This window comes from Lepidochelys olivacea (genome assembly GCF_965140295.1).
Source record: "Lepidochelys olivacea isolate rLepOli2 genome assembly, chromosome: 11".
Lineage (NCBI taxonomy): Eukaryota > Metazoa > Chordata > Testudines > Cheloniidae > Lepidochelys > Lepidochelys olivacea.
Genome location: NC_140421.1, coordinates 2,511,975 through 2,524,552, shown reverse-complemented (window position 1 = coordinate 2,524,552; position 12,578 = coordinate 2,511,975). Strand labels below are relative to the sequence as shown.

The 12,578-nt window shown below is 54.8% G+C and overlaps 1 protein-coding gene across 1 annotated transcript; it reads left to right on the top strand.

Annotated features, from left to right (window-relative positions):
- The first annotated feature begins 129 nt into the window (after positions 1 to 129).
- LOC311528465 (keratin, type I cytoskeletal 18-like) lies at positions 130 to 12,307 on the top strand. The gene is made up of 7 exons (XM_084643521.1): positions 130 to 510; positions 7,256 to 7,338; positions 8,848 to 9,004; positions 9,164 to 9,328; positions 9,415 to 9,540; positions 10,490 to 10,710; positions 12,058 to 12,307. The coding sequence occupies exons 1-7, from the start codon at positions 154 to 156 to the stop codon at positions 12,077 to 12,079; spliced, it is 1,131 nt and encodes a 376-aa protein (XP_084499647.1). The 5' UTR covers positions 130 to 153; the 3' UTR covers positions 12,080 to 12,307.
- Positions 12,308 to 12,578: the final 271 nt, after the last annotated feature.

Genomic DNA, 12,578 nt, shown 5'->3' with positions numbered 1-12,578 from the left:
TGGCCCCCCTCCCCGTGCGGGGGGCGGGGTCCGCAGCCGCGCCTTCCATTGGCCAGCCTCCACCTGTGCATGCAAATGAGGCTCCTGCATAATGCAGCGGCCCCGCTAGATAAAGCGGCGGGGCGGCCCCGCGGGCAGGCAGCGCCGCGCACCATGTCCCGCTCCCGCAGCGGCTCCCTGGCCGGCTCGCCCCGCCCGTGGCCCGGCTCCTCGGCCGGCAGCATGTACGGGGGCGCGGGCGGCTCGGAGCCGCGGGCCTCGGGGTCCCGCCTGCAGGCGCTGCTGCCCGGCCTGCGCGCCCACCTGGACTCGCTGGGGGCCGGCAGCCAGCAGGAGGCGCTGCAGGGGCTGAACGAGCGCCTGGCCGGCTACCTGCGGCGGGTGCGGGGGCTGGAGGCGGCCAACCGGGCGCTGGAGGAGGAGATCGCCCAGGTGCGGGCCCGCCGCGGGGGCGCCGGCCAGCGGGACTGGGAGGCCTGCGAGCGGCCCCTGGGGGAGCTGCGCAAACAGGTAGGGCCCAGCCGGGGGGCGCCTGGAGCTGGCCGACCCTGGGGGAGCTCTGGGGACGGTGCTACCCCATCCCTGGGCAGGGCAGGGGCCCTGCTGCTGCGGGTCCCCAGAGAAATGGGACAAGGGGGCCGTCCCGTGTCCCCTGCCCCGTCACCCCTTCCTTAACCTTAGAAAGAGGGCAGAGGGAGTCGGTCTTCTTCTTGGGCCCCCCATCAGGTCTGCGCTGGCAGCCTGACCCCCTCCCTGGGGTGACAGAGCCGGGGTCGAACCTCTGGCCTGCCCTTAGCCCGCTGAGGCCAGACAGGAGCCGGGGCCGAGAGATCTGAGGACGTAAGGGGTCGGACCCACCCAGTCAGCGCAGGAAGCGTCTCCGAGCTGGCTGTCAGTTTCTGGAGAAGTGCCACGCCCGGTAACCCCAGCTTGCTGGTGCCGCAGTGGTTTGCCCTGAACCGCCAGAACCACCAGGGAGGTGTGCGGGAGCCTGGCCCTTTAGGTCTCATGTCCTGCGGGAGAGAGGGCAGGAACCCAAACTCTGAAAGCTTCTTATTGCCCACGACCAAGTTCTGTGGAAACCCACGCGGACCCAAGGGGGTTCCTGCCCCTGGGAACTCACACTTCCCCCTGTTAGTAGGGCGGCTGCAGGCCTGGCCTAGCCTAGCCCCAGCCAACAATACTCCGGCAAGCTGTCAAACCTTGAGCAAGGATACAACTCTGGGCAGATCAATCCTCTTTCCTTTGTCCTCTCTAACCCTCCGGCCCTGCTGCTCTTTGCCGACAGCCAAGGGGAGACATCACTGTCAAAAGTCAGGGGGTTAGTTAGGCTTAAATTTTCAGTGGTGACGTTAGCGTCCTTCGGTTTGGGATGCCTTGAAGAGGCCTGATGCTTTCAGACTGTGCGGAGCACCCACTTTCTGAAAACCAGACCTCTTTAGACGTCTCAAGTTACACCCCCAAAACCACCGTGTTTTGAAACAAGGGCGCTCAGGGGCTGATCTATCAGGAGCCCCTTGCGCCCGTGAACCGCAGCTGCGGCTTTGTCTGTCTCTCAGTGAATCTCTTCAGGTTTGAAAGTCGCCAGCGGATCCCCTGGTGTCTAATCCCTCCTGTTTCCAACTCAACCAGCCAGGCAGGGGAGAGGAGGGTGAAGTGCCTGCAGAGAGTAGCTGGGCTTCCAGAGTTGCTGAAACAAAATCTCTTGTCCTTTAAAGTCCTAACATACCTGTTGGGTGCAGCTGGCTTGCCTGGGCCAGCTGTCCCCACAGCACTGCCTAGCTGGCCTCCAGCTGGCTCTCTTCCCCCTCCCCCGCTTCTGGCAGTCTCTTGGGGCTGATGGTTAAACAGTCACTTCTGCTAAAGCTGCCAAACATGAGCATGTGTTTTTTTTCCCTCTCTCCATTATTAGCCTCCTGAGAGTAAACAAAGGTGCCTAGATCCGGATTCCCTGTCTCTGTACAGATCTCATCATCTGTCCAAACAGTGTGAACAAGGATCTGGACATGCCCTGTGGGTTTCAGCAGACCCAGGGATCAAGCTGAATTCAAGGTCATTGTGACTCTTGCTTCCCTGAATATAGTCATAAATTCAAAGGCCAGCAGGGACCCTTGTGGTCCCACTGCCCAGCCCAGGCCAGAGAACTGCCCCCCAGTCATTCCTAGAACAGACCGTTTGGAAGAACAGCCCAGTCTGGAATCCCACCATGACCTTGGGCAAATTGTTCCAATGGTTAATTACCCTCATAGTTACAAATTTACACCTTCTTTCCAGTCTGAATGTGTCTAGCTTCGGCTTCGAGCCACTGGATCGTCTCCTTTCTCTGCTAGCGCCAAGAGCCCTTTATTAAATATTGGTTCTCTATGTAGGTATTTATAGACTGTAACCAAGTCATCCCTGAACCTTCTCTTTGTTAAGGTAAATAGCTTGAGCTTTCTGAGTGTGTTGCTATAAGGCATGTTGTCCCACCCTTTAATCCTTCTTGGGGCTCATCACTGAGCCCTCTCCAGTTTATCAACATCCTTCCTGAGAGCAGAATCCTTCCCCCAAGGGAGTCCTGGTCTAGGCATGCAGCAATGGTGGGGACTCCAGAGGATTCCCTGTTCCCAGCTTGGTTCTAGGGGGTGTGCTGTTGGATGAGCCCCTGCTTGCATGGGCTATAAATCTGGAGTCCTCACCACTTGTGGTCATTAAAGATCTAAGAACACAAGAATAGCCACTGTGTCAGACCAATGGTCCCTCTAGCACAGGATCCTTTCTCTACCAGGGGCTGGGGCTAGATGCTTCAGAGGGAATTAACAGAACAGAGTTTTTTTTCAGTGATCCATCCCCGGTCTTCCAGGCCCAGCCTCTGGCAGTCGGGGGCTAGGGCCACCAGGAGCATGGGCTTGTGTCCCTGCCCATCCTGGCTAATAGCCATTGATTGACCTGTCCTCCAGGAACTTCTCTAGTTCTTTTTTGAACCCAGTTAACTGTTGGCCTTCACACCATCTCCTGGCAAGGAGTTCCACAGGTTGACTGTGCGTTTGGCCTTGTGTTTGTTTTAAACCTGCTGCCCATTAATTTCATTGGGTGACCCCGATGTGTGTGTTAAGTGAAGGAGGAAATGACACTTCCTGATTCACTTTCTCCACATCATTCATGATTTTGTAGACCTCAATCAGCTCCCCTGAGTCATCTCTTTCCTAAGATGAACAGTCCCAGTCTTATTCATCTCTGATCACACGGAAGCTGTTCCATCCCCCTCATCATTTCTGTTGCCCTTTTCCATACTGTCCCCAATTCTAACTTTTTATTTTATTTTATTTTTGGAGGTGGGGCAACTCAAACTGCATATGGTATTATAGGTGTGGGCGTACCATGGATTTATATAGGGACACAATGGCACCTTCTCTCTTACTCGCTATCCCTTTCCTAATGGTTCCTAACACTTAATTCTTTCGATTGCTCCTGCCCGCTGAACAGATGTTTTCAGAGAACTAGCCACAACGGCGCCAAGATCTTTCTTGAGTGGTAACTAACTTAGACCCCATCATTTTGTATGTGTAGTTGGGATGATGATTTCCAACGTGCGTTACGTTGCATTTATCAACCTTGAATTACATCTGCCATTTTGTTGCCCAGTTTTGTGAGATCCCTTTGTAACTCTGCGTGGTCACCTTCATCTGGAGAAATTTTGTATCGTCTGCAAACTTTGTCACCTCCCTGTTTCACCCCTTTTTCCCAGCTCCTCTATGAATATGTTGAACAGCACAGGTCCCAGTACAGATCCTCGAGGGACCCTGTTGTTCACCTCTTTCCATGGTGAAAACTGACCATTTATTCCTACTCTTGGTTTCATATCTTATAACCAGTTACTGACCCATAAGACCACCTTCTCTCTTCTCCACATCTGCTTACATTGCTTAAGAGCCTTTGAGGGACCTTGTCAAAGGCTTTCTGGAAGTCTAAGTACAATAGATGCACTGGGTCACCCTTATCCACATGTTTGTTGACACCCCTAAAGAATTCCAATAGCTTGGTGGGGTGTGATTTCCCTCTACGAAAGCCGTGTCGGCTCTTCCCCGCCATATCGTGCTCATCTCTGTGTCCCCTAATCCTGGGGTGAGCAGATGTCCTGATTTTATAGGGACAGTCCCAATTTTTGGGTCTCTTCCTTATATAGGCTCCTATTACCGCCCCACCCCGATTTTTCACATTTGCTGTCTGGTCAGCCTAGATAATTCTGTTCTTTAGTACAGCTTTAACCAATTTGCCAGGTACTGAAGTTAGGCTAACCAACCTGAAATTGCCAGGATCACCTCTGGAGGCTTTTTAAAAGACTGGTGTTACATTTGCTATCTGCCGGTCATCTGGTCCCGAGGCTGATTTAAGTGATAGGTTACGCACCACCGTTCATAGTTCTGCAGGGTCACAGGAGTTCCTTAGAAGTCATGGCACTTCTCACAAGGCTAAGGGTGTTAGCCCGGCTGTCCAGCACCCGTTGCAACGCTGGCCACTACTCTCCGCTTCTCCAGATTCCCCCCGCAGTTTCCATTGCACACGATGCTCTTCTTTTTCCTGTCCCAAACTGCCACCTCAGAAGTGGCTGCATTCTGGTGACAGATCCCTGTATATTGCAGCCTGTAAAGTCCACCCCTCCCTGAGAGTTTTGGCTGGAAAACAAGAGCATCCAGTTTGGGCTGGGTGGGTGATTTGTTTAAATATTTGCATCCCAGTCCAGTAGAGAAGCAAGGGACCTTCCCCTCCTCCCAGCCCCTTTCCTGCTGCATTTATAAACGGGAATAAGGAACAGTATATTTCAGATGGGAATATGAGAGGGAATGCACTGGGGCCATCTGAAATGTCTTTTAAAAAACCAAACCCAGTGAACTATTAGCAAAAGATGAATCCTTTCCACCTGCAGGGGGCGGGGTTGACTCGCTTTAAATGTCTAAGGACTGATCCAGAAGGGCCCCAGTGTTCAAGCTTGTGTTAAACGTAAAGCGCTCAGGTAGGATTTTCAACAGCACTGGAGAGACTTAAGCACATGGGCCCCAGGGGGTTGCGTGGCAAAGTCCCTTGGGCACATTTGAAAATCTCCCCCTGAAATAGACGTGGCCTTGAGTCTCCTTCCAGAGGGGCTGAGCACCTGCTGCCTTCAGTGAGAGATGGGTGCTCAGCACCTCCGAAAGTCAGTCCACTCATATACCGACTGAATTTGAGGCCTTCCAAATCTGTCGCTGGGCCAGCAGAGAACTGCCTGGAAGGGAAAGACCTCGCTTACTCTGTCTCCCATCAGACTCCTCAATCATTGTCGTATGGAAGCCAGGGGTACCTCCGATAGACCTAATCTTGCACTGACTGCATTGTCTTCTACCTTAGTGGGTCTCTGATCCTGCCACGAGCCCCATGGAGACAGACAGCCCCTCCCTCTCCCTTCTGGGTGAAACGCTGCAGCTGTATCTCGCTGTGCCATCTTCTGATTACGGAAACTCAAGAGCGGGAACCTGGTCAGGTGTCCGAATGGGGGTGGCTAGAAAGGTGGTGCTGAAACAGAGCGGCTTGCTCGGGAAGTTGAGGACTCTTTCTGGAGCAGCGGCGTAGGTCCACGGCTCAACAACATCTGTAGATTCTAACAAGCTCTGGATCCAGCCCAGACTGCAGAAAGCAGCTTGGTTGGAAGCCGCTGCTAGCAACCAGATTGTCCGTCTCAGTTAAATTCTCCTCCCTGGAACGTGCCTGGGCGATCTGACTCAACGCTACTGGGAAGAGATCCCCACGGGCTGCAAAGTAACAGCTTCTCCCCTGGGGACAGTGTAGCCACCTGCCCTTGGCTTGACTTTGCTGCAACCCAACCCGGTGGCTCGAAGAGCCCTGTGGGGCAAAACAAATGCCTTGTTTTGCTTTGCAAATGTGCCAGTTTCTGAAACATGAAACCCACTGGCAGGTTCCCTCTGTGCTTGAGCTGCGGGTCTGAACTGGTTTCAGGAGGAGCTAAGCTGAAGAGGGGATCAAGGCTGAGATAAGGGCACTGCAGTGGTCAGAGGTCCAATGAGACCCAGGTCACTTCCAGCTTTTGAGGCCCCTAGCCATAATAAAAATAAGACATAGTCTAATCTTGTGCCATCAGAACCGATGTATTTTAATATTTATGAACATTTTAAACCCTGATATGACAATCTATATCTGTTAACAAAAACCTGTCTTTTACCAAATCACATCTCTTATTTGCTTGAATTTGCAGCTCTAAGCTGAGGGTGTTTCACATTTTGGTTCGGGGTGTGTGTGTGTGTAAAATAACCTGTAATATGTCACTTAGAGACCACAATGGCGGGAGGGCAGCGGGACAGCCTGGCTAGGAGTTGGAAGGACAGCCCAGTGGTTCAGGCCTGGGGTTTTTCCAACCTGGGCTCAATCCCCTGCTCCACCACAGACTCCCTGGGACTTGGGATCTGTGCCCCCATTCTCCCTCTTTGAAAGGGGGACCTAGCCCTGCCCTGCCTGCAAGGGGTAGTGAAGACAAAGGACTGGGAGGTGCTTAGCAGACAGTAACAAGGGGTTACTAGGGGGATGGACCGGCTGACTGGGAGTGGGACCGGGGTTTGCCAGGAAGGGAGCGGAGGAGGCGGCTGGAGGGCGAAGAGGGAGGCCAGGGTTTCGAATGGATATTTTCAAAGAGCATCCGCCCTGCGTACCAGGGGGTGGGTGCCTGCCCTATAGGAATCCAGCTCGGTGTGTGCACAGGAATGAGGAAGTCTGGGAGTGGGCAGGCGTATGGAGATGAGGAATAATAAAGATGTAGCATTGATCAGACTGGATCTAATCATCCCTTCTGGCCTTAACCTATGGTAGGGGCCTTTTCCCCTTCCAATTGCTTCACCTTTCATTGATCGCTGCATACAGGTGCGAGCCGAAAGCTAGGCCCAGATTAGGGGCTTGACTTGAGAGATTACAAAGCCCCTACAGCTCTCGCTGACATCAGCAGGGTGCTCAGCCCCTTGGTAAAAGTGACCCTAAGTGACGTAAGACCCCGAGGGAATCTGTGCAGAGCTGAGGCCAGGGTGGCAGGTAGAGTCCCAAGACCCCACCTTTGGCCTGTCTCGCTCAGGGATAGACATGCGGTGATGGACTTTAGCTTCTCTGCAGCTGGGTTCCTCAGCTGTAAGCCACGCTCCCGCCGCTCTGCGGAGAGAGGGGGGGGCAAGGGGGGGGAGAGTATACATACTGCCTTTGCTTTAGCATCCCTTCCTGAAGTCCCTTGCCTCTCTTGCAGGTGGAGGATCTCAACATGGACAATGCCAAGCTGCTGCTGCAAATGGATAATGCCAGGCTGGCGGCCGATGACTTCAAGGTCAAGTAGGTCACCTCATTCACCTCACTACTCGTGTCGCAGCCAGCCTGGCCGCTTGAGCTGTGTGTCGAGCAGAGGATGCTCCCCCGGACTGGGGAAACAGACCCGCTCAACAGCTGTGAGCCTGTAGCAATCCACTGCTGCGGCCAAACTCCTCAGAGCGAACGGTGCCCTGAGCTCTGTCCCTGGGGTTTTGTAACAAATGCCCAAGCATTAAAACTCTCACACAGGAGAGGGACAACGTCCCCAGGTACTAGGTGAGATTCTCTGGCCTGGGCGATGTGGGAGGTCAGACTAGATAGTCAGCGATCGCTTCTGGCCTTAATCTCCAACTCTTAATTCAGATCCCCACATTTCTTCTCTGGAGCAACTCCGTGTGGTTGAACACTAAGTACGTGTCCACTTCTAACTCCTCCCACTTTCTTCCGGTCACCTCTCCTAGGGTCAAGCTGGAATCCAAGACACCTTGCCCCACGTGGCAGGTGCAAAGTGTCAGTCTAGAATGGTGGGAGTGGATTCCCAATACAATGCGGGGAAGAGAACCTGGTTTCCCTTGCTAGTCTCCCAAACATAAGAACGGCCAAACTGGGTCAGACCACAGGTCCATCTAGCCCAGTGTCCTGTCTTCTGACCGCGGCCAATGCCAGGTGCCCCAGAGGGAGTGAACCGAACAGGGAATTATCAAGTGATCCATTCTGTTGCCCATTTCCCAGCTTCTGGCAAACAGAGGCTGGGGACACTTCAGGTCATGGTTTCCCTTGACCAGCAGCTCCACTTTGGGAGGAAACAGAAGCAAGCCCCTGAATTAGCGTTGCCCTCTGGGATTAGAGGGCATTTCCAAAGGGCCAGTGCTCCAGAGAGGAGCTACTTCCAGGTGGGGCATCCTCTGTTACACAGAGGTGCAGGACAGGTGCTCAGCATCTCCCCTGGATGCTGGTTCTGGGAGAAGTTGCTCATGCCGACCTCCCCTAGCTTCAAGCTCTCTGGGTGCCAGCCCCACATCTCTTTCCTACACACCTTGTTGCCTTCCCCCGACATGACTGAATGTGTTTAACACTGAAGCCTTTCTTTGTAAGATCTGCTAGTCCTGGGCCTGGCTTTGTGGCTTCCCTCGCCATCCTTCTTGGAGGGCAGGACAAATCCACTTTCTGCTGCCTTGAACCATCACACCCAGAACTTTCACAAAGCAACTTGCCTTGCCGAGTTTGAAGGTTCCTGCCCTGGGGGCAGCGACACATAGGGGAGGGAGCTAAGGTGGCTGGCGTTTTCCAGACTACTGGCCACATCAGTGCTTTGAAAGTGCCTGTCTGCATTTCTGTTGTGCCCCTCACCCTGGAACTGGGACATGTCTGAATCCGCAGGCTCCAGCGTTACTCACACCTTGCTGGGTTAACTCGTCCTTGTCTTGATCCAAGAAAGCTTCCTGCAGTAAGAAAAGCCGGTGCTCGCAATGCAATCTGCCTGAAACCCGCTCCTCCGCCTTTTGATCTGATCTCTCCCCTTCCTCCCCCCAGGCTGGAGGCTGAGCAGGCGGTGTGCGACAGCGTGCAGAAGGACACCCAGGGGCTGCGCAAGATCATGGAGGACACCAACTTCCTGCGCATGAAGCTGGAGGCGGAGCTGGAGGGGCTCAAGGAGGAGCTCGCCCACCTGCGCAAGAGCCACAAGGAGGTAACTGCCGGGCAGGGGCAGCTCGGGCTGCCGGAGGCGCGGGAGCGTGGCTGGCCTGGCCATGCTTTGACTGGGGTGACGGTGCTTGGGGGCGTGGCAGAGGGGTGACCAGCGCAGGACCGCGCGCGAACGGCTAACATCCCGTTACCCTTTCCGCAGGAAGCGGAGGCCCTCGGGGCACTGATTGCTAACTCCGACGTGACCGTGGAGGTGGATAACCCGAAGAAGCAGGAGCTGAGCGAGAGCATCGCCCAGATCCGGAAGCAGTACGAGAAAGTGGCCGAGCAGAACCGGCATGATGCCGAGAGCTGGTACAAGGACAAGGTGAGGGGAGAACCGAGCAGAGCGGCTGCCACTCCGCGCCGGGACGGCCTCTGGCGTAACCATGGTGTCCCTCTCCTTTCCCATAGTTTGACACGCTGTCCCAGGAAGCGAACGTGAACACCCAAGCGCTGGAGGAAGCCAAGAGCGAGCTGAGTGAGCTGCGCCGGCAGCTTCAGGGCCTGGAGATTGAACGCCAGACCCTCCAGAAAACGGTGACAAGACCCTGCTTTCCCCCAGCTCTGTTCCTGGCAGCACGTGCTGCTTCCCTGGCAGGGCAACATTCTCCTCCTGCAGCCTGAGGAAGCAGGGGTTTGAGATGGGCAGGGGGGGGAACCATCCAAGACCCACTCCTGGGTGGGGCCGGGTTCTTCCTTCTACCAGTGAGCCTCTTTCCCGAGGAAGGAGGTGAGGTTTGCACTCTTATTGCCCCTCTCCTAAAGCTGTGCAGTGAGCCAGGTAAAGGAGGGACTGAGTTACACGCCCCGGAAGGATGCATCTGCCGTGTCTTCTCCCCCGAATCCTTGCAGGCCCGACCTGAAACTGACCACGGCATCAGTCTCTCTGGTTACAGCTCCACTAAACCTTAGCAAGAGCCATGCCCTGGCCTGGAAAGGGACCCTGCTGTAACCCCTAGGCGCCAAATGAGCCGGTCCCAATGTCCGCTACACAGTCACAGGGCGAGCAGCTGACCCCATACCAGCACCAGCGGGGATGGAGGGTTTTTAAAAAGCTGCCTCGAAGTCTCAGGCTTTACTGGCCAGACTCCCCCCAGCTGCTGCGGTACCGGTCTCGTCCCCTGCTCAGATGCAACAGCCCGGAGAGCACTGACCCCACACATGCTTGTGGAGAGACCAATAAACTAAGTGCCCAAATTATGGGGTGAGCCTAGGTCCGATCTGAGCATTAATGGCACGGGAAGGAAAAGGCACCTGCCTCAGACTGGTGGGAGCTCAAGTGCAACTGCCTATCAAGCCATCCAAGTCCCAGGATGTGGTGGGTGCATTGGTCCCTCCCCACATTGCTCTGGGGTAGAGCCCCGCAGCCAGGGGCTGGTGTTCCCGGGCTGATGCAGGCCCCCATGGCCTAGCGATTGCATTGAGATCCGTGAGTGAGGTGCACACGGGCTGTCAGGTAATTGCTTTGAGCCCTGCTCCTATCCAGGTGGAGACCCTGGAGAACACGTTGGAGAACACACAAGCCCGCTACAACGACCAGCTGGAGAACCTCGATCACGTCATTGCCAAGCTGCAGGAGGAGCTGGCCAGCTGCCGGGCAGACCTGGAGCGGCAGGCCCGGGACTACGAAGCCCTGCTGGATCTGAAGAGCAAGCTGGAGAATGAGATCAGTCAGTACAGCCAGCTGATTGAGGGAGTGACAGACAGGTAATTGCATGGGGCCATGAACACTCCAGCCGTTGCTCTCCCTCTATCCAGCTGGCTTTGGGGCCCCCGAGTGCTACCGACCCTTGGAAGTCACTCTTAGTTTCTCTGCTCCTGTTCAGTCACCAGATATGGGGTCTTCCCCCTCCTGTTCAGGGCTGATTGACTGAATCCCAGGTAGCTTTGTCCTGCCAGCTCCCACGCCCTGCTTTATCATTTCCTTCAGCTGGGTGTCCTTGCTGGATGCAGGATGAAATCAGCATTGGCTGGGGTGTGGTCTCTGATCTGCCAGCATTGCACTGACAGGTCTTCTTTATCTGCGCTTTTGGATAGGAAAAGCTAGCCCAGGGCCCTTAACTGGGAGCCGAGCAGGATTCTAACCTCCTGCACCTGGTGGAAAGGCGTTGACCAGAGCAGGAGCGAGTGGAGTGTGGTTTTTTAGCCCATGTAACAGAGTCATGTTGTTCCCAGCCATGAGACTCTGCAAGCCCTAGTTGCCAGGCAGATTGTAGTCATAGCAGCTGCTATGAAGAGAGGAAGCCACAAAAGACATGCAAATCCCATGGTCACTACAGCTGCAGTTGCCCAGGGCTATTGAGGGAGAGGTGCCCCCTGTAAGCAAATCCCACCCCCCAGAGGGACGGGGATCTCACAAACGCGGCCATGTTTTGTGTTTGCAGAGAGGAATTTCTGAATCCAGCCACCATGGGTGCGTGAGCCCGTGGGGTGCCATTAGCGTAGGGGTACTAGTTAGCTGGAGAGCAACCTGCTTCGCTGTACACGTCTGCCCTGGCCCCAAGCTGCTTGCAAGCTTCCTGTGTGATCACGCTCAGCGTGCCAGAACCATGTCCTGTCTTGTCTAGCTACTGTTCCTCTTCTACCAATGCGGCCGTGTCCTTCAGCTTGGTCTTCTGTCCTGTTCGAAAGCAGAGTTCCAGGCCTGGCATGTTCGGCGGCAAACCACGACACGTCCAGCTCCCGAAAACGTGGTAGGGGAAATGGGACCTGGAAGGAGGCTGGCTCCATTCAGTCATCTAAGAAGCATCTTGCTGAAGCATATTGATGCATTGGCCCATTGGGCTAACAGCTAATACTTCTACAAAGGCCTCACAACCCTCCGGCTGTCCAGTAGTCACACCCTTCACACACAACACTGAGCTAATCCCCTAGTCTCTGCACCCAGACTTGGCTAACTGCAGCCGGGTAACTCCAGCTGTTCTACGTCACCCCCTGGCACGTCCTCTTCAACACTCCCTGGCGTGAGTCCGTGCTCCGCAGCACTGATCTGAGCAGAGGGGAGCTGCGGGATGCTGGTGCCAGTCGAGTAACCCCTTTTCCCTTCTCTCTCAGGCTCCCGGAGGCAGACCATTAAGGTGGCGGTGGTCACAGCCCAGGAGATTGTGGAGGGGAAAGTGATTGCACAGTGATCAGAGGAAGTAATTCAATCAAGAGGCAAATCTCGATCTACCGCTGCTGCATTTAAAACTTATTTTAGTCTGCTTTAACAAGCCAGGGTGTGGGTTGCATTGTCCTCTGTAGAGGTCTGTACTCTGCTGTGATAGGAATACTGCTGAATAAAGATCTTCCAAGCACTTTGAAATGGCTCGTTACCTCTGGTTTGTCCGGACACCAGTGTGGGATGCACCATTTAGCTCACACCCCAAAAAGGCACCAAGAAAGCCAGCCACTGGAAGCTCCCAGGCTGAGAGGCAGCTCACAGATGGTACCTACCAGTAGTTAAGTGAAATAGCAAAGATCAGCCTGGGCATTAGGCTCTGCTGTTGTCAGGACTAAGAGGGGCTGCCTCAGTGCTGGATGTCTTCTTTCATAGAAGATCAGGGTTGGAAGGGACCTCAGGAGGTAGCTAGTCC